Source organism: Lampetra planeri, chromosome 31 (genome assembly GCF_965212315.1).
Source record: "Lampetra planeri chromosome 31, kcLamPlan1.2.h2, whole genome shotgun sequence".
Lineage (NCBI taxonomy): Eukaryota > Metazoa > Chordata > Hyperoartia > Petromyzontiformes > Petromyzontidae > Lampetra > Lampetra planeri.
Window position 1 is genome coordinate 6,548,206 of NC_136137.1, and position 20,324 is coordinate 6,568,529.

The 20,324-nt window shown below is 48.8% G+C and overlaps 1 protein-coding gene across 5 annotated transcripts in view; it reads left to right on the forward strand.

Moving 5' to 3' along the window:
- Nucleotides 1-20,324, forward strand: part of LOC144729158 (semaphorin-5A-like) — a 37,436-nt gene continuing 17,112 nt past the window's right edge. The window contains exons 1-10 of one of the 5 annotated variants that reach the window (XM_078609143.1): nucleotides 1-292; nucleotides 13,325-13,772; nucleotides 14,525-14,624; nucleotides 14,934-14,979; nucleotides 16,440-16,502; nucleotides 17,313-17,411; nucleotides 17,614-17,827; nucleotides 18,147-18,507; nucleotides 19,020-19,155; nucleotides 19,909-20,227. In XM_078609143.1, coding sequence (XP_078465269.1) covers nucleotides 13,589-13,772; nucleotides 14,525-14,624; nucleotides 14,934-14,979; nucleotides 16,440-16,502; nucleotides 17,313-17,411; nucleotides 17,614-17,827; nucleotides 18,147-18,507; nucleotides 19,020-19,155; nucleotides 19,909-20,227 — 1,522 coding nt within the window. In that variant the 5' untranslated portion in view covers nucleotides 1-292; nucleotides 13,325-13,588. Of the gene's footprint in view, nucleotides 293-5,787; nucleotides 11,720-13,324; nucleotides 13,773-14,524; nucleotides 14,625-14,933; nucleotides 14,980-16,439; nucleotides 16,503-17,312; nucleotides 17,412-17,613; nucleotides 17,828-18,146; nucleotides 18,508-19,019; nucleotides 19,156-19,908; nucleotides 20,228-20,324 lie in introns of those variants that run through there. The other 4 variants (XM_078609144.1, XM_078609146.1, XM_078609142.1 and 1 more) reach the window with 4 other exon arrangements.

A 20,324-nucleotide genomic window follows, 5' to 3' on the forward strand; every position in this document is an offset into this window, starting at 1 on the left:
AGTTATAGGAGCAGCGGAGGGGGGAGCAAAAACGGAAAGGAAAAAAGCAGAGAAAGTGTCAAAGTTGTTAGAGCAGCAGCAGCAGAGAGAGAGCATTGTCACGGCGTGTCGGCGTGGAGTTTTAAGAAGGGCTTTGAGAGAGAGAGAGGGGGACGAGACAGCTTGGGAGAGAAGCGCTCGGACGGACACGTGTAAGGTGGGTAGTGGCTGCGCGCTCTAACTCCTGGAGGGCCTTGGTGGGCCTCTTGAACGTGCCAGCTGTCGGGAGAGGACCTCGTTCTGAGGGTCGCCGGTAAGGGTTAGTGGATTGGGGGGGGGTATCTCAATCGATGTGACAGTTTGTCGCGGTGGCAGGCATCGTGATGACTCAATGCAGAGGTCAAATTCTCCATGGGCAATACGGTATCGTGTGTTGAGCAGATTCATCATTTTGCTGTTTAATTTTTTTGAACGATGTAAAGTTCGTGGGCCACGGTGTCACGGCGTTTGACGCACCGCACTGTGGACCCAGTGAGCAGGGTTTGATTCCTGGTCACGACTAACGCAAGTGGTGACAAGCTGTATATCTAAAGTGTTCCTGGGACCTCCCTACTCAAACCCACACTGACCAGCATGCTGAAGTATGGTCAAACAACCCATATGACCACCACGTTGTGGGGAGGCCTTCATCTAACGGTGGATTGATAAAAGCATCCAATTATTATTATGAATGCAGAGTTATACTTCCTATTGTTTGAGTTGTCAACGCTTAATCATTGTTGGATGATTGCGTAAAGTACACACTCATTTGTGATGGCATTTATATTTCTTTTTCCACATTGAAAAATGCTTCTTCACTGATAGAACACAATTTGTTTGTGTTCATTTGCTCCGTTTTGCTCGACAAAACGGGTCGCAGCCACAGACCTTCGGCCTCTTGTACTGTATATGTTTCTGCAGTTGTTAGGCATTGGTAATGATGTTTGTAAGAATATTCAAATGTTGTACTCGCAAAGCCGCTTAGGAAGACAAATGGCCACACGGTAACATATTACATCGTAAACCCTGCCGCAAAGTTTAACGTTGTCTATAAAGATGTCTCTTCTTGTAGGAGACATTTACTCATTGCTCGTTTGGACTACTCCTTCCAATGTGTTACTGTATTACTATATATACAAGTCCTACATTGCCTTCTTGAAAGAAAACTAAAAAACTCTTGGAGCAATTTTTTTGTAAAGGACGAGAAAACCCAGCAGACAGAAAAGTGTGTGCAGATGTGGAAACAAATTGTGTTCTTGAATGTTATTCACCGGAGTTGAAATCCCCGAGTGTGGAGTTGTGTATTATCGTGGGCCAAAATATTGAAGGCAAGTAATTGGCGTAGATATTACAAAACTGGTGATGGAGGTTATCAGATTCTGTTTTGTACTCGTGATTGAGTCCACGTATTTTTAATCACGTTGTGCACGTTACTAGTTGCGCTGTGAGTTATGTGTGCCTATGTAGCTGTGTACGTACGGTGCAAAAGAAGTTCAACATACATACATTCTATGAACCCGGCCTGCACTTGCGTTCGATTACCGGTCATGGCTAAGATCAATGGTCATCACAGGACCGGTTCTGTGCCTCCTCTGGGTCAGCTCAGCCTTTAATGAGTACCTGGTGTGTTGTGTAACAATCTCCAATGAGGACACGAAGGCGATAGGACGTGATGTTGACCGCACCAACATCGCTGTGCCAGCCTTAACATCTGCTCGCCTACAGCCCTTGCCCCAATGGACTGCATAACTATGTGGGGGATCTTTATCTTTGTGGGCGATAGGACGTAAAAAACTGTTGGCATTAGTAAAGAGTAAATGATTGGCCAGGTTTATGGCCCCTGTACTGTTATGATGTATTGTGTTTGTGTTTATCTATGTGTGCGAGAGAGGGGAATGCCATAGGTGCGTGTGTTTTCAGTGTCATTTCTGGCTTGTGTTTGAGTCTGTGTGCGAATTTGCAGGAGCGTCGTTTATTTCAATTGTGCCTTCGTGTGACTGAGTCAATCGGTCTGTGCCTCTGTTGGCTTGTCGGGCCTTCTGTCAGATGGTCTGTCGGTCATTCTAAATAGGGGAGAGATACAATCAGGAGATGGAGCGATGCAATCAGCTCGTGTGCAGCTACTCGGTGGATTGTTGCAGCACAGAATCGTGAGATCTGGCGGTGGTTTGGGGTTGCCTTCGTTCAGCAGAGGATTGATCATGGCTGAATTATGATTATGTAATCATATCATAAAGCCTCCGTGTCAATCCACTGGCGGATGAAGGTCCTCCCCATGCTGTGTCAGTCATGTGGATCGTTGAACCATGATTCGTCCGTGTGTTAGTGACGGTGTCACTCAGGGCCAGTTCAGACATCACTCGCCGCTGATGGTTTATGTTGGCCATGGCCGGCTTCGTAGTGTAATTCAATGACCATTGTGCCACCGCTTTACCCGTGGCCATCGGCAATACTGTCAGTCATTTTGCGTGGAAACACACAGCTTAAGTTGGTACCTCTTCCTCCCTGGAACAATGACAGAAACTCATGCAAAGCCGTGGTTATTTTTTCGTACGGCTGATGTAGATGCAGAGCAACGGCGACAATGTCACATTCAGGGTGGTCAAGCCGGATAACCGCGTCAGGAGTAGCGGAGTGCATCGCCGTGATGATGTCGCTCTCCTTCGTATTTGTGTATCGGGGCCTTGCGTCGTTGTCCGTTGCTATGGTCTGTTCTGGACGACCCACAGTCGCACACTGCCCGGAGAGTTGTTCATTTTCAATTTTTGCATCGGGTATCCGCATCTGCAGCCATCGTGTGTCGATCGAGGAGGATGCCACCCAAAAGCGGACAGCTCTTGTGGCTACTTATTTCGGCAACGTTTCCCGTGCCATTCCACGCGAGATTGAGTTGTCATTATCAAAGAAAACGAAACACTTCGGCATTGAGAGTCAAAGAGAACGGTTGTCGCTGTGACATTATGGGAGCGCAATGGTGGCGGTGTGCTGTATTGTCATGTTAAAGTATTTTTGTGTCTCGGTAATGAACTATGTAACCCGTATGGGGGACAGCCTGGGACAGGCAGCATACGGTACCATCTATGAGATAAGATAAACACTATTTGGTTTGCAAATATCAGAGAAAGAAATCATGAAAAAAAGTACATCAGGTTCTCAAGGAAATAATTTACAGGTAGAGTAATCAATAGGGGCAGGAGCAGTGGCACAGTGGTTAGCGCATCGTGCTGTGAACCCAGTGGCCTGATTCCCGGCCACGGCTAACATAAGTAGCACGTGCTATCTGGACTGCTCCGGGGCCTCTGCCTCAGCAATGTTTCGCGAACCAGCATGGTGAAGTATGACCAAACAACTCCCACGATGGGAACAGCATGGGGTGGCCTTCGGCAGAGGCTTGACCAAGGGCTGATAATAACAATTATGCTTTTTCTTGCAGTGTATTACTGTCGATAATCAGTGACTTAGCTGTTAGCGGACACCTCTTGACTACCATGCCGTTATAGTACTTTAACAGGCTTCAGAAGCTAAGAAGGATTAAGCCTGGATAGCAGGTGTTGTAGCAGCATCGACCGTTGTATTGTACTGTCCCCCGCATCTATGCTCCCTGCCTTCGCCAACCTGCACTGACGAACGTGGTGAAGTATGGTCACATAGCCCTCACAGCCCACGTGGCGTGAGGGTTGTGGGCAGGCCCTCATCCAGCAGGGGACCGAGGTGCAACACGGTGCTTTGCAGGTGGGGCTTGGTGGCTCGTGCTGTGAGGTCAGCGTGGGCCATGGCACTCGCCCTGCTGGGCTTGCTGGGTAGCCAGGAGCTGCCAACGGATCAAGTTGCCTACTGCCTTGTCTGATTCGAATGCTCCTCAACCGTGTTGGTTTCTGCGAGTTTTCTCGCACACGCAAAACAAAAACAGTCATTAAGTCGACATTGCTGAAGGCTGGGGTTGAAGATTTGCTATATAATCGTAACACTTTAATCGTGACAAGGCCCACACTCTAGCACTCCCACGTGAGTTGCGTACCCTTTAAACCGTCGCCCCCCCCCCCTCCTCCGTCTGTGCTGTCGCGCTTGCCTGCTTATGTTGGGGGCTTGGCACCAGTGCTGCGTTACGGCTGGGGCAACTGCGTTGCTGTTCAGCAGCTGATAATATATGTAACTGTTCAACCGCAGCAACAGTGATTGTGGTTATGTTACACCTCTGTGTGCACTGTGGTCATAAAATGTATTTTATTCAACGGAATCGTTTATGGAGGCGTGCGGTGTCTCTCTTGTCTCTATCGATGATGGGAAGTATCTTTTAGGATGAATACTCTCTGAATAAAAATCTATTTTTATTTCGCGGGGGTGGATGGCGCACTACGTTATGAACCTGGTAATGTGAGCGTGAATCCCAGCCACAACCGTCTCACTTGTTCGTAATTTAACCGAAGTGGAATGCAAGCAACGTGGATTTTGTAGGGACTCACTGCGATTTCTCTCGATCATTATTGTCCAAATACCTGCGTGCTGCTTTTGAGAAACTTACGAGACTTTCAGATAGGTGATATTATTTGTTGGCAAATCGTCCTCGATGACCCCTACCTCTGTTCAAGCAGCCATTCATCATCGCATCCTGTTTGAGCAACCAAGTGCGAGGCACCTTCCCATGACATCATCGTTTACAACTGGCGGGTCATTTAATGTTTCGAGGTGTTATATGTCATTTTTTTTACTCAAATTCTAAGATAAAAATTTTGGGATTTGAGGAAGCTGACTAATTTCTAAGAATGCCCTCGGGAAGAGAAACATTTTTGGTTTTCATTCATTTTGTCCTCTGACGTACGTATCATTGTGGGAGATACAGAGCGTGACGGACGGATGCTCGTGAATTATATAAAGGGTGCTTTAAACATTTGTTTAACACTTCTGAGAATTTGCAACAATACCACAAGAAATGTGGAGACCACCTGGAGAAGATTCCAAGCACGCGTTGACAATGATGGCGAACAAGTGGAGACTATTTGACTTTTTGAAGCCATTAACATACACTTGTTATCATGTCACAGTGTATTATCCGTTCTTTTCCTATTCAAAACGATAGTCTCATGTAAGCGTTAACATTTTCTTGAAGCACCCTGCATAGAGCGATAATAATTTCAACTTGTAATGGTCCGCACAGTATTCGCTCACTCTGGAAAGAGAGAGAATGGCTCGGAGCCGCGATTAGGAACCACAGACAAGCGGGAAAAGGCAGATAGGCGGTTACCTGGTGCGGATAATTACCTAAGCTCTGGGGTCCCTATATATTAAGATGTTTTAAGAAAATCAGTGAGTGGTTACATATCAGAGGAAACCAGAGCAATCCGGAGACAATGATTTGTCTGAGCAGGTGCCAGAGTACATCATGTTTTGTTCCGAAAGGGGCCGTCCATAAATGACGTCACGCGATTTTGGACGATTTTAGACCCCCCCCCCCCTTGTCACGCAGCGTCACAAAAAGTCAGACCCCCCGACCCCTCAAATATGACGTCACAAAGCTCTGCTCCCCCCCCCCCCCCCCAAAAATAAAACATGCTTCAAATCGCTTCAATCTATTGTTATTGCCGGGCGTATTTAATGTGCCGCTGCACTCTGATGTTGTAGGAGAAAACATTTATCAAAAAGTCTATTTAATTAAGTAGAACGTGTTGTCTATATTTATTTAAAGTTATGCATTTTGATGTGACGTCACATTTCTCAACACCCCCCCTCGTCACACATCGTCACAAATGTCTGACCCCCCCCCCCCCCCCTAGGTGCTTGACGTCATTTATGGACGGCCCCAAAGGTCGGCAAGGTTTGTGTCACCATTGGGGGAGTGCTTGCTGCTTGCACGGTATTTAGCACATTTGGCCAATAACCAAAAGATAAGAAGGGCTGAAACATCGTGAGCACTTCGATGGGCGACCGCCAAGCAGTGCGTGGCAGATGTTATAGGCATCAGGCTGGCCAGATGTGGTCTGCTTTTTGTGTTAAGTTTGTTGTCGTTCACACGCACCTCCAATTAGCATGGTTGTCTACGTACGGTGCGAAAGAAGTTCAACATACATTCTAGATTTGAAGCTTTCGTGACTGCAAGGATTCATACTCTTAGTTCTTTCGGTAAAGTCACGTAGGTAAAAAATGAAATTAAAATTAATCAACATACATAGTCGAGAGATGGCGGAACAGCGATATAGCGCAAACCAAGCGTAGATTAAATTGTTCAGGATGCGTGGTTTAAATTCCAACTTTGCGGAGCATTGCTATTCCCTCGCGTGTGGCATCGGACAAACATCCCAAATGCAGGACCCGGCTTCAAGAGGGGATTGCGGAGACTGTCCGAGCCTTAGCCAGGGATTGGTAAAAAAGTGGCATCGTCATGACGTCCGCGCTACGAGGCGGCTGAAAGGGGGCAGACTTCTTCTTCTGTTTGTTTGTCGTGTTGTGCGTGGCGTGCAGCAGTGTGAGGTGACGTCGTGCCGTGTTGTGTATGAGCCGAAAGGGCCCCTTCACCTTTACGCAAACATCATAGCAACTCGCAAAACAAACACAGAGAGAGAGAAAAGCCCAACTCAGGTTTCCGTGTGCTCGGGACACGGGAGCCAGCACCTGGTGAGTCAGACAGTCGATGGGACGCCGCATGTTGGTAGCTACACCCGCGTGGGTATTTTCGATTAATCGAATAACTTAGTTATTAGCCCAACGACTCAATCGGGTTAATTACGCAAGTGAAAGCAGGTGTATCTTCTCATCCGTCCCATAGAACGATACGGTGCTCAAGAACGGCTCTCTTTGGTCGGCTGTCAGCGGACGCGCGTGACATCGCTGGATTTATATCTCGAAATAATCAGCGACGTCGTTGCGGACGATATAAAGGGCAACATCACTTAAGCAGACAACACGGCTCCTTGAGAAAAAAGTGTATTTCTTGCACAAGCCATTAGTCTCGCGACCTTTTGGGAGTGGGCAATTTCAGTAGCGTTTGTTAACAGACAAAGCAAACTCTGGACCGGTTTGACCGCACGGTGTCTCATCAGCGGGGTCCAGGGAGGTCGCTCGAATGGTTTTATATGTTCCGCTCACTGGTCACCAACGGTCGGTCTGCTTTAGCACCTGTATCCATCGCTATTACCACCGGGGTGAGAACACAGGAAGGTGAGTGGCTGTGCTGTCAGAGACCGAGAGTACCTACAATCCGCGAGTAACAGAAAGAGACAGTCCATGATTGAACGGCCAAATCGAGATACTGTATTGGTTGTTCTTCAGTTGGACCGCAGGTCACGAACAACATCGTTTACGGATATGAGGAATTCTAATGTAGTTGTTCTTTAACCAGTTGTAAGTAGAGCTGGGCCATCTGATTGCACAGTGTAACAAAAAAATGTGTTCCTGGGTAGTAAGAGTTATTTCCTAATTTTTTATGCCTCAAAAGTACAGATAATGGCTATTATTCCCCACAAACTTTGCTTTTGTGACCAGAACAGTGATATTTAGAAATTTACCTATTTTCATTGAGGAAACGTGGTGTGCATTTGTGTCATTCCTTTATATAAAGTCCTGGTCACAAAAGCAAAGTTTGTGGGGAATAATAGCCACTTTCTATACTTTTTAGGCATAAGCAAATAACAAAATAACACTTATTACCCAGGGACAAAAATCGTGTACGTAGTGTTATTTGAATAATCAGTTACTCGTATCAGTTACAGTTCGAGATGACTCGACTAATCGAAGAATAAAAAGAATAGTTGGAAATAAGTCTCGCCTCTGTCACCGTGTGTGCCGCTGGACGGGAGGTCATGGGTGGGCAGGGCTAGGTGACCGGTACCATCGGCCCCGTCACGTGTCGCCAACTCGTCGAGGCGGGGGGGGCGAGGTGATCAGCGGATAAACGGAATGATCAGATACGTGAACGTCTATGGGGAGAGACATTTCCACTAAGCACAGACGTGATAAGTCGCAGGAGAAATATAAATCGAAGACCAATTTAAACACGGCAATGTGCTTCACGTTATTGGAAAAGTGTACGCGCGATTAATAATACAATTACCTTGTGACCAGTTCATGTGTATATCATTATCAGAGCGTGTTTGTTTGCACGTTTTGCCACAAGTATGTGTGGCTAATGCGGACTTTGATACTTTGCAATAGGTATCTATTTGGCGTTTGAACATCTTAACACCTGTTTTTATTGCCAGAAAGGGTGAAGCCTATTCTTATATTTTTTTCATCGAAAATATAATATTTGCGAACATCTATAGAACACAAGAACGGGTGCGCAGTGGACAAATGCGGAACTGGATTCGTGGGCGATAAATACATTTGCGCGAATATATATGATGGACGTCCATGCGACGTTATACCGCGTGTATCATATTTCGGACGCACACTCACTTATCCGGGTTGCTCTTGCAAATTAACGATGCTCGATGGGCCCTCACTTGGTTCAACAGAGGCACGTTTGACTGTGTGACGAGGGCCGGGTTTGAGCGATGGGTTTCAGTGGTTCAATGAGTCTCACGTTGGTGCCAAATTCTCAGGCTGACGTGAGGAGTTTTCCTAACATTGTGCCTCATGGATATGTTTGTCATTTTGGGCAGTCGATCAGCCAGCTCATCACTCAGCTTATCCATGTATCTATATGTCAGTAAAGCAATCATCTCGTCAGTCGTACATTTCGACAATAATATGCAAACAACAATAATAATGTACAGCCCAATTTGCCATAACACACCACCTTGGCGATTTGTCCCATTGCTGGCTCTCATTTATGCCAGAAACCCAATCAAAAGAAACATTGTGCGTCACATGAGTCACACCCTAAGGGTTCCTATTAGCAATTAGTTTATAGCCCTTTATCAACCCACTGCTGAATGAATGCCTCCCCACACCATATGAATCATGGGAGGTTGTTTAACCATATACTTCACCACGCTGGTCAGTGTGCGTTTATTGAAGTGGGGAGGCCCAGGACCGGTTCAGATATCACTTTAAACTAAACAATAAAAAATGTTTTTACCAAGTAAGGCTCAATTAGCTATATCGCTATTTTTCATAAGCCATCTGGCCACATAGGACAGCTCAGTGAAGTGGCTTATAATGTTTAACATCTACGTGACCACGGTGAGACTATGCAAACTTTAAATATACAGCAGGTGTCAGGGTCGGCATGGAACCCACGACCTCCTGTATACCAGGCAAGGTAGTTAACTTCTCGCCACCGTGAGACCCTTGATGTATGTTATGGCCAGGAATTAAATGCTGGATGCTGGGTTTGTATCACAGTGCACAAACCACTGCGCCATGGATGGCTCTATGTTGCCTGTATGAATGTAAACCGGAGTTTAATGCCCGAGTGCTGATGTGTGACACATTCTAATAGGCCAGAAAATACCATTAATTGGCATACACATCACATGTGGTGGAGGTTCACACATTTTATCTTGTGTCGATGATGCAATTGGGCCATAGTTTAACAACTATATTGACATAACAGGCAACGTCTAGTTGTCTTCTTCTTTATTACTAGACGATGATGGCAGCTTAGTCAGAGTTTGAAGCAGAGATAAAAGCTACTTCGTGGATCGAGCCAAGATGAGATCACAGGCAATTGACATTTTTTGACGGTCTTCCCATAAACTTTCAGATTGAAATGTCTTCAGCTGTGGTTTACCCCATGCTCGTCTGCCAAAAACCCCAGCACAGCTGCAGTTGACACAATTAAAGTGCAAACCCAAATTATATACGAGAGCATGTTCTGTTTATTATTTTGACATTTCTGGGTTACGATTCCTCCAAGATATTGTTCGTGCAATGCAGTTCATCATCATCATGAACAGCCATAGTCAAGCCACTGCTGGGTGAAGGCCTCCCAAAGACACTATCATCTCCTACGATCTTCCGATATTGCAATAATACAGTAATAATAATACAGCAATAAGGACAACAGTATATGGGGAGCCGAGTGGTTCACACCTTGTCTGTTGGTCCAGTTAAGTTTGCAGGATTTGATGGTTTGATTGCCGCTACCATCCAGATATACGTCATTATCATGAACCATTTTCCGCCCACTGTTGGAGGAAAGCCTCCCCTTATTCAATCCCTTATCCATTCCCACATGCATACCCTTAGTCGTTCACTTATTCATTTCCTTACTCTCTACTTTCACCCTCATACCCCTGCATCCCAGGGTCTCCCAGCTTATCCCTCCCCTCTGAGCCCCGTTTTCGCCAGGACGTCAACATTCCAGGAGATGAGTTGTTGTTGCGTGTTCCCAAATTCTTCCCCATGTCCTCCGCAGAGACACAGAGATATGACATGGTTTTTAATCAATCAATCCCGTATATGCTAACAACGTACGGCTTGGCTATTGATTAAATCAATTTGAAACATAATTTACTTCTTGTGATAATTGGACAAACATCAATAATAATAATAATAATTTTGTTGTTTAGTACCCAGGAAAGCCTCAATGATATTCAGAACTTTTTCAGAAGGATCCTACGTTGGGATGCTTGGCCAATTGCCATTAATACGCGTGTTGTATACGGAAGAAAACTGGAGGAATCCAATGCACATGGGGGGATAACACTCAAAGTTTTACACGGATAGATTTAAAAATATATTCTTGTTACTTAAGGCTGCATTGGTGTCCTCTGCAGTTGTGAGTTGGCCTTGATATGGGACGGAATTATGGCACCCTCGTTGCTTTCCCCATTCTTAATTAAATCTTACATAGTTTTCCCTCTTGTACGACCCTGCAAGTATATCCCCACCCAAATCTCCTGTGTAAACACAGGGCCTCTGCGCCATTTAATGAAGGGGGTCATTAATTGTGGCATCAAATGGTCATTTCAAGAGACAAACAAAATGAGAATCAATTATTGACCTGACCGCTCCATCCTCGCCACGGCAGCACGAGATTGAAAGTGGCACTCTCTCATGGTTTGGAATTGCGTGACGCGGCTGGGTAAAACTAAACTAGTTTCATTTTAGCAGGTAAGGCCCCGCTGAGCTACATAGCAATTTTCTTTTCAGAAGCGACCCGCCCATCACAAATGGTAACTCAACAAAGTGGCTCATCGCGTGGAAATTCACAGCAGCCAAATACTCCAAACGCACGTTGATTCTAAATGTGGAAGGGAAACCCGGAGGACCCGGAGATACGTCCACGCAAACACAGGGATAACATTTAAACTCCAAATATACAGGCGTCAGGGTCCGGGATCGAACCCACGACCTTTCTGCGTACCAGGCGAGGTAGTTAACATCTCGCCACCGTGGCACCCCCAAGTAAAGCAGGATTTCGGTGTCATTTAAATCAAGGGTGTCATTAATTGTGGCATCAAGTGATCCTTTCAAGAAATAACAAACAAACAAACAAAAATAATCCATCATTGCACCGCCGTCTCCTGACCCCCCTGCATCCCCCGGTGTGCCACGCCCGGCGAGTTCGCCCACTGAGGTGAGTGCGAGGCCAGGTTGGAAGAGCCGCCGCCACTTCTCCGCCCGGTGCCCAATAAAGGTCACGGGCCAGCGGACCAGCCGGCGCCAAGGCATCCACGTCGTCGCTTCTTGGAACGGCGATAAGCGCTCGTCTGGCGGGCAATAAAGGTGGCGGCTCCGAGTCGCTGCCGTGAACGGGACCCGCGGCCAAGGTCCATGTGCCACTCCTCGTCCTTGCCGAGAGCGCACGGGATTGCCACGGGTATTTAAATGTGCTCGCCGTGACGGCAAACTATTTATTGCCAAAGCAGACGTGAATGAATGTTAACGGCGATATATATACGTTATATAGCAACGGTTTTTTTTTTGTTACACACGAACTTTAGACATGGCAGGTTCGTTTTTTTTTTAATGCTTCACAAGGAGAGGCACTCGGTATGTCAGGGTGTTGACGGTGACGTGGGTAGTATGAGGCGGTTCAGCGGTATAGCTGTTGACTCATACAACTGATGGCGATAATGGGGTCTTGCCTCGGTCAACATGCGATGGGTGTTTAATTCAGGTTCATGTTCAAATACTTGATGTGAGCCAGGCGGTGGTGGCTGTGCACGTGGCCTGTACTCCAGCACTGTTGGTGAATCACACACAGATGTTGTGAAACTCCCTTCCCGTAAGGCGTCAACGCGCCATGCGCTGGCTTGCCAGGAGAAGGTCCCATTTGTTCCATCTGTATGGCATCGATTTGTTTCCCCCCCGTGCATACGTGGGGTTCCCCCCAGGTGCTCCGGGTTTCCTCCCACGTGTAAGCACTCGTTAATTTGCTGAAAATAATTATTCATGTATAGAGGACCGCAGAGCTTGGACAAATTGTTGGCGCCAGCTCACAGCCTGACCGCCTTCCCGCTCGTCTGTGGTTCCTCGCGCCTCTGAGTCGTTCTTCTCTCCCTCCGAGAGCGAGCGGATGCTGTGCGGCGGTGGCGTCGGTGCGTTACAAGTTCAATTATCATTGGACATCCGGTAGGACAATAAAAAAAATGTGAGAGCCCTTCTAAATAATTTTTCCCTCTTGCCGACGGTTTAAACACACATGCGTTCTTTTTCATTCGTTGCATGAATTGCATTTGGGATGGAATGAATTAATCGGCAAGGTGACTCAGCGACTGATCGATCGATCGAGCGAGTTCAACTCCTGGTCGCGAGTTGACTCAGCCTATCATCCTTCTGGGGTCGAAAAGTCGAGGTTTAAAAGTGCATAGCTCCAGTGGCTTCCTAATATCGGAAGGAAGAGCATTGCAGACGGCCGCAAAAGCGCATCTGAAAGCGCGAGATGCGATGACCGTCTTTGTTCGGTGGTCAGCCAAATGCCGCTGCTGCTGCGAGGATGACCAGAGTTTGCGTGACGGGTTATGCTCCTTGACAAGACCAGCGAAGCATTGTGGTTCACATTAACCCGTAAAAACAAAGTTTTTCACTATAAATCCTTTATATGCGTGGCGGCTAGAGTCCTCTCGTCCTCTGGCTTGAGATGGCTGCCACCTATGGGTCAGATGATTGCCTGCCACCATTAAGCAATTGGTAATTAAATATAAAAAAAAAAATCCTAAAAAGTGTAAAGTTATGGAAACATTTTTTCACGATAATAAATTGTCACGCACAACGAGTCTGTGTGCAAAATGTCAACTCGATTGGATCACGGGAAGTGGGTTAAAAAACGACCGAAAAATTTGCACGGTCGTAAGCGCGCAAGCAAGCAAGTGAACTTAATATAAAGGATTTTAAAAGATGCTGATGACGACGTCGACTGAATGTTTAACTGCGCCTCACTATTGCAGAGCGCCTCACACGTGTGCACACGTGCTTCTCTCAGGCCACGCGGAGAGACGGAAGACGTGACGGGAGGGGGAGGCACGCGACCTTCGCGAGCGGCACGCCACCTCCACCGTGCGAGCCGCGCAGGAATGACCCGCGGGGCGCACGATTAGCGCACGTTCGTGATTAATGGCTCGATCGATAGGCTGGACATCGAGGTGGTGTCGCTTCGACGGGTTTTCTCGGTGGGTTCGCCTCGGATTTGCCTGAAGGTAGATCGCTGCGGTTAAGCCGCCGTGCGTTCGGATTGAGCCAGAAGAGAATGGAGTTCGCAAGCGACGTCATGCACAGGTCAAGGACTCTCCCGTCTGGCCCCCTGATCTTGCTGCTGCTGCTGCTACTGGGAGTGTTGTCCGGGGTGCCTGCTCGGACGCACGGGGTGGATCTTTCCCGGAAGGAAGATGGACGGTGCCGACGTGTCGAGCCCCCGCTCACGCAGTACGAAGGTGACGGCCCACACGCGCGCACGCTTGCTCACGCGCGCACGTACACCTGTAGGCCAGTCGGTTTCAAAGGCAATTGTCACAGCGTGTTCGTTTGCATGTTTTTTTTGCCACCACAAGTGTGTGCGGTCAATGCAGACTTGATGCCTTGCAATAGGCATCTGTTTGGTGTTTGAACATCTTAACACCTCCTGTTTTATTGCCAGCAAGGCTAAAGCCTATTCTTATTTACTCACCATTTTGATTACTGGCAAAAATGTCCCATAGATACGTACACGTGTGCTGCTTGCTGTTGCTCGCACGCCGTCTTAGGCCTCTAAGCCTGTTCTCAGCAACCGGTGTGTCCTTCTATAATAGGTGTCCACCGATACCACTTTGGATTTTTTTGGAGAGCACCTCGTGACCTCCGAGTGAAAGGTGGTACAAAAGAGTAAATTAATATCTTAATAATTGTTAGGTTTTTTCTTGACTGGTCATCGAACAAAGATGGGCACTGCATTGCGCGCTTTCAGATGCGCTTCTGCGGCCGTCTGGAACGCTCTTCCTTCCGATACTAGGAAGCCACCGGGAGCTATGCACTTTCAAAATCTAGATTGACAACTCATTTCCTTACAACTGCCTTTTGTGTTAAGTTTCGTTGCACTTTCCCCACGCGCCTGCGATTAGCACGGTTGGCTACGTACAGGGTGCGAAAGAAGCTCAACGTACCTGCATACATTTACCAAAGGCTCCGTCTTGTGTGTCCCCCTTCAAAGACGTGGAGCCTTGGCTGTCAAGTTTCTCCTTCCCAGGAGCTGAGGGCTACTCACAGCTGTCGCTGTACCCCCCGCGGGCGCAGCTGCTCGTCGGAGCCAGGTAAAGCGAACCGGAGACGTCACGGCGTGAAGCCGCCGAATGCCCCTCGGCATTGGTCAGGGGGGCAGCTTCCCGGTTTCCCGCAAGATTGTCTCGCACCAACAGTCTGTGAGCGAGCGAGCGAGCGAGCGCGCGCGTGTGTGTGCATCTGTGCAAACGGCTGCGCGTGCGTGTGATGTTTATCGAGGTCGACGTGGACGTTTGCACGGTACACACGGCGGCGGTTGAAGGAATGAGCAATGCCGAAGAGTCACTCTTGTCGGTTGGGTGCGATGCCTCGTAATCCGCTGCCGTCGAATTCTCTTGCAGGAACCACCTCTTCCGATTAAACCTCAGCAGCCTGGCTGTGGTTCAGGTACGCTGAATTCATTGATAGCACAGTGTAAATCAGTGACATGGCCCAGGAAGTGTGTATTCGCCGCCTTGTGTGCGTTCTGTGTGCACGCCTGCATACACGTGTGTGCGTTGCGTGTGCACGCTGTCATGGGAACCCTGATCGAGTTAAATTCTACATCAATGGAAAACTTATATTTTAACTTGTCCTGGGCCTCTTTTAGGTCGACTCAGACTTTAACGAGTACCTGATGCAGTGTGAAAACGTTAGCACTGGTGACAACACGAAGGTGGACGGGAGGTGGTGCCAGCCACACCAACCTCTCATGCGCCTTGCCAGCCTTAATAGGTGCTCGTGAACAGCACTTGCCCCAACAGTCTGTTTGGGCTATATGGGGGATCTTTGTTTGTGCGCATGATGCAAGGCAGTGAGACTGGATTTTTCGTGCACCGCGTTATGGTCCTCCGTCGCCTGAAATTCAATTCCAAGGCCACATTTAGCACAAATGGTGATTGGTATCTGAGAGCCATGTAACAATCCACCGATTCATCCGTCTAAAGCAATTCTTGCGCTCAGGACACACGACATCTGATCGCGTGTCAAAGAAAAAAGTGTTCACGAGTAATGAAATATATATGAAACGCATGTGTTAATGCTCCTTCAAGCCAACAAAACAAGCCTGACAACACAGACGTATTTATTTTAATAATGTAATAATAACTAATACTTTATTCAGCAGCGCCACACTGAGGCGTACGACTCTCTTCCAGGAGGGTCCTGCATTGGGTAGTTTTATTTTAATTAGAAAATAAATATGTATTTATACTGGAGGAATGCTTTGAGCTATAAAGCTGTTTTGCACAGATCTCCAGTCGGGGCACGGGGTCAGAAAGTTACAACAACAACAAACAATACAGAACCACGAGAGGAGTGCAAAGTGTAGGAAAAGTAAACAAATCACAAAGAAAAATGAACTATTTTTTTATTTGACCAGGTAAGGCCCACTGAGCTATATAGAGATTTTTTTCAAAAGTGACCTGCCCACAAATGATAGCTCAACAAAGTGGCTCATTATGTGGAAATGTATAGCAGCCTCTGTGCATTATGCCAAAGCCATCAGAAGTTGCTGAAGAATTTGCATTGTGGTGTCCCCTATGTTGAACTTCTTTTGCACCGTACATAGCCAACCGTGATAATTGGAGTCCTGGGTGCCCGTCAACATAAATTCGGTCCCATGTGCTAAAATTTTGATTTTTTTTTGTTGCCAGCGTGCACTATTATTTCGTCACAATTATTATCGCGGTTGCACCCGATTCAAAAGCCAAATGGCTCACAGGGTTATACCTAATAAATGAACTGAAACTGAAATGATTTGCCGACTTGATCAGCCCTGATCGTCCAAATGCTGAAGCTACTCGGGATCTTGATTCCCGTGTCCCTGGCCTGTGTGCTCATGCGTGCCCTTGTACTTTTGTTCACAGTCCGTGGAGTGGCGATCGGACGAGGCGACGATCAGGGCATGCATTAGCAAGGGCCGATCCGTGGTGAGAACACACACATTTTCCCGTGTCATTCATGTCGCTGGATAACTTGGGAGTCCCAATTCCCACTTTGTCTTATTCTTATTCGTGCCATTTTGCTAATTCTATCATTCCGAGGGGTCAGAACTGGGATTTCTATCATCTCTATTGATATCTCTGTACCAGGTGGTGGAAATTCCACATTGCCGTGATGGGGGCCAGTATCTCCGTATGAAAACCACGGTTGACTTCCTACAATGCGGCACTCTTTGGAGTGGGTAGAATGTGAAATTTCACAGGCCTTGTCGAATACAGTAAACACAAACCGCTATCCACTATCAATTCAGGCTCATGATTCAATTGAGTAATCGAGTATATTTGTTTACATAGTAGTGAATACCACTGTTGGCTACAATGGTTCAGTAGACTTATATACTATACGTACACAGGTTGTAGAGGCAACGGTGCAACATTGCAATTTCGTGATGGTGCACGATCCTCCATGTGAAGGAACCCTTGAGAACCCCTCCAGAGGGCAGGTAGTTGGCCTACTCTTCCACGCTGGGAGTACCCTCACTTTACCGCATCTCCCCGCAACCTGCCGATCGATAAACTGTGGTGTGTCCACAAAGCAACGTACGTACGAATGAAATAACAACAGCAAAAAAACGTGGATCTTTACACGCCCGATTCAATGCGTGTGCCGCGAGTTTACGAATCGGTATTAACCAATGCACCGTCCGTTGCACGTCCGCCGTGTGCAACACTTGAAACGACGTTCCTCGGAGTTCTCCGAGCGTGTCGTCCTCTGAACCTCCATCCACCCTCTCCCAGGACGAGTGTCAGAACTACCCGAAGGTGCTGCTCGTTCGGGGCAAGCACGTCTTCGCTTGCGGCACGAACGCCTTCAGCCCCGTGTGCGCTCGCAGGCAGGTGAGACGAGCGTCGCCTCGACTCTGGAACAAAAAATATATATAATGGAATCGGTGATCGTGTGTGTGTGTGTGTGTGTTGCTGTGTTGCGTGTGTGTGACGGGTTTAACGACACCTTTACATTTACGCGATCTAACCCAAAAAAAACTTCTATTATGGACGCCAATGGGTTTTTACTTAAGTGTCAAAATGACCTTTGCAGGCGGAGGACCTGTCGGTGACGCACGAGCGTGTGAGCGGGGTGGCGCGCTGCCCCTACGACCCGCGCCACCACTCGGCGGCGCTGCTAACGCCGCGCGGGGAGCTCTACGCCGCCACCGTCATGGACTTCTCTGGGCGCGACCCGGCCATCTACCGTAGTCTGGGGGGCCTGCCCCCCCTCCGCACGGCGCAGTACAACTCACGCTGGCTCCACGGTACCGCTCGCACCGCATCGGGCAGTGCAGCGGGGCACGTTGCGGCCACAGCCGCTGCCGGAGATATTGACCGCAGAGCACGACCTTGATCTTGGCACAGAACTAACGTGTGTATGTGTGTTAAACTTTTTTCGCACCTTCTTGGTTCTTTTGGTAAAGTCACGTAGAAGGGAAATAATAAAATGATAAAAATAAAACATAATGTGTTTATTATGTAAAGTCACGTAAACGAATCGGCATCCCCCTGGACCCGTGGCGTATAACCCCAACGCCGCCGTCGCGCGCGCGCATCTCTCCGCGACCCAACCGTGACGAGCAGATCCCAGCTTCGTGTCGGTCTACGACATCGGCCACTTCGCCTACTTCTTCTTCCGCGAGCGCGCCGTGGGAGAGGCGACCGAGTGCCCCAACGGTGCTGGCGGCGGCATCGGCGGAGCGGGCGGTGGCGTGGTGTCGCGAGTCGCCCGCGTGTGCAAGAACGACCAGGGCGGCCGCTACCTCCTCGAGGGCACGTGGACGACGTTCAGCAAGGCGCGGCTCGACTGCAGCTCGCCCGGGGAGGCGGTCGGCGGTGGCGGCGGTGGCGGCGGTGGCGGCGTGGCAACGACGTACGAGCATCTGCGCTCGACGTTCTACCTGCCCGAGCAAGACCTCGTCTACGCCGTTCTCTCCACGCGAGTGTGAGCCGGCGATCGCCCCCCCCCCCCTCCTGCCCCCACTCCCCCTCAACCCCCCGTATCGTCGTGAGTTTGCAGCGGAGCAAATAAACATTTTTGTTACCCTGCTGCCGTGTTTGCGCATCTGCGACTGATGACCAGGTTTGGTGAAGTATGGTTAAATAACGCTCACATCATCATCATCGTCGTAGTCGTCATCCAGAGGAGATGTTTGTAAGATGTTAGGCCACAGTGTCACTGTGCTTGAACATACATGGGGCGAAACTCATCTTATGCCTCTGATCTTGTTCATGTTTTTGTTTTTTGTTTGTTGCGGTTGCACCCGATTCAAGAGCCGAATGGCTCACAGGGCTATACCAAATAAATTAAACTGAAACTGAAACTCTCCATATGACAACCACCATTGACTCTCCACAAAATGGCTCTCTCATTGCGCGATGAACCGTGCAAGTGACTTTTTTGTAAAAGGTAACTTTCGATCTCTGCCCCGTCCCGTTTTGCCTGCGGTCGTACAGGAGCAGCATCGAGGTGTCCGCGGTGTGTTCGTTTAACCTGACGGCGATCCAGCGGGCCTTCAGCGGTCCCTTCGCCTACCAGGAGCACCCTCGCGGGCCTTGGAGCCACCGCCCGAACCCCGACCCCAACTTCCAGGCAAGGCAGCGGGCGGCTCCGGAGGCTGTTTGCCACATCGGCACAAGCTTTGTCAAGGCGCTCTTCTTCACCCTCCATCCCAGCTTAAATACACGCTCCAAGCTTGGTGGTGTTTTATTCTTCACCTGAGGACGGCTGCTTGCGTTGTGGCCGAAACGTCGTGAGAATTATTTTATTATGTTAAATTTTTATTATTTTATTATTTCCATTCTACGTGACTTTACCAAAAGAACCAAGAAGATGAATCCCTGCAGTCACGAAAGCATTAAATCGAAATATCTAAAGATATCGCTCGTCAGAGATGTTTGCCGCATGATATATGCGTTGAGTTGTGTGTCAACGAATTGATTCGGTAAAGCTAGAGGCACAGACCTGCAAAAACTTGCTTTGCTGGCGGGAAGGGCCTCCACTCTAATGGGCTCCTCCAGAAGAGGGTCTGTTGGCCTACTCTTCCACACTGGCGAGACGTCTTGGAAGAGGCGGGAGTGCCCACACTTTACCCCACCGCATGCGACCTGCCGATCAACTAACTGTGGTGGCACCCATTTATACTGCTGGGTGGACAGAGGCGGGGGAGTTCAAATTAAACTAGCGACCTCTGCAAGTCCACTGCCAACCATTCCACCGTGGCAGCGTTCCGTTTAAGACATTGAATTGACTCCTCGTTAAATTCAAAACGTTCGCACACCACGGCTAAAACTCTTTCCACTGGTGGACCTCTAATCCCTCGTGTGCCCGGATATTTGCGTGCAGTGCGGAACAGCGAGCGGAGAGGAGGAGGAGGAGGAGGAGGGGGAGGAGGAGCCGGAGGAGAAGAGCGCCCGTGCGGCGTGGACATCAGGGGGCGTGGGAAACCTTGGCGGCGGTGCCGGCGGAGGTGCCGGCGGTGGTGGCCGGCGGGGCACGGGCGTGAGTCTGGAGGACCGGCACAAGCAGGTGCTGATGCAGGGCGTCGTGCGATCGGCCACTGGGACGCCGCTGTACGCCCACGGACCCGGCCGCCTCTCCCACCTCGCGGTGGACATCGTGCAGGGCAAGGAGGCGCTCTACCACGTCATGTACCTGGCCACAGGTGAGTCTTTCTGGCGTGCCGTGTGCGCGCGCACGCACCCGCGCCCCCCTCCCCTTCCCCCCCCCCCCCCCATCGCGCATCTTCGTTCAAACGAACA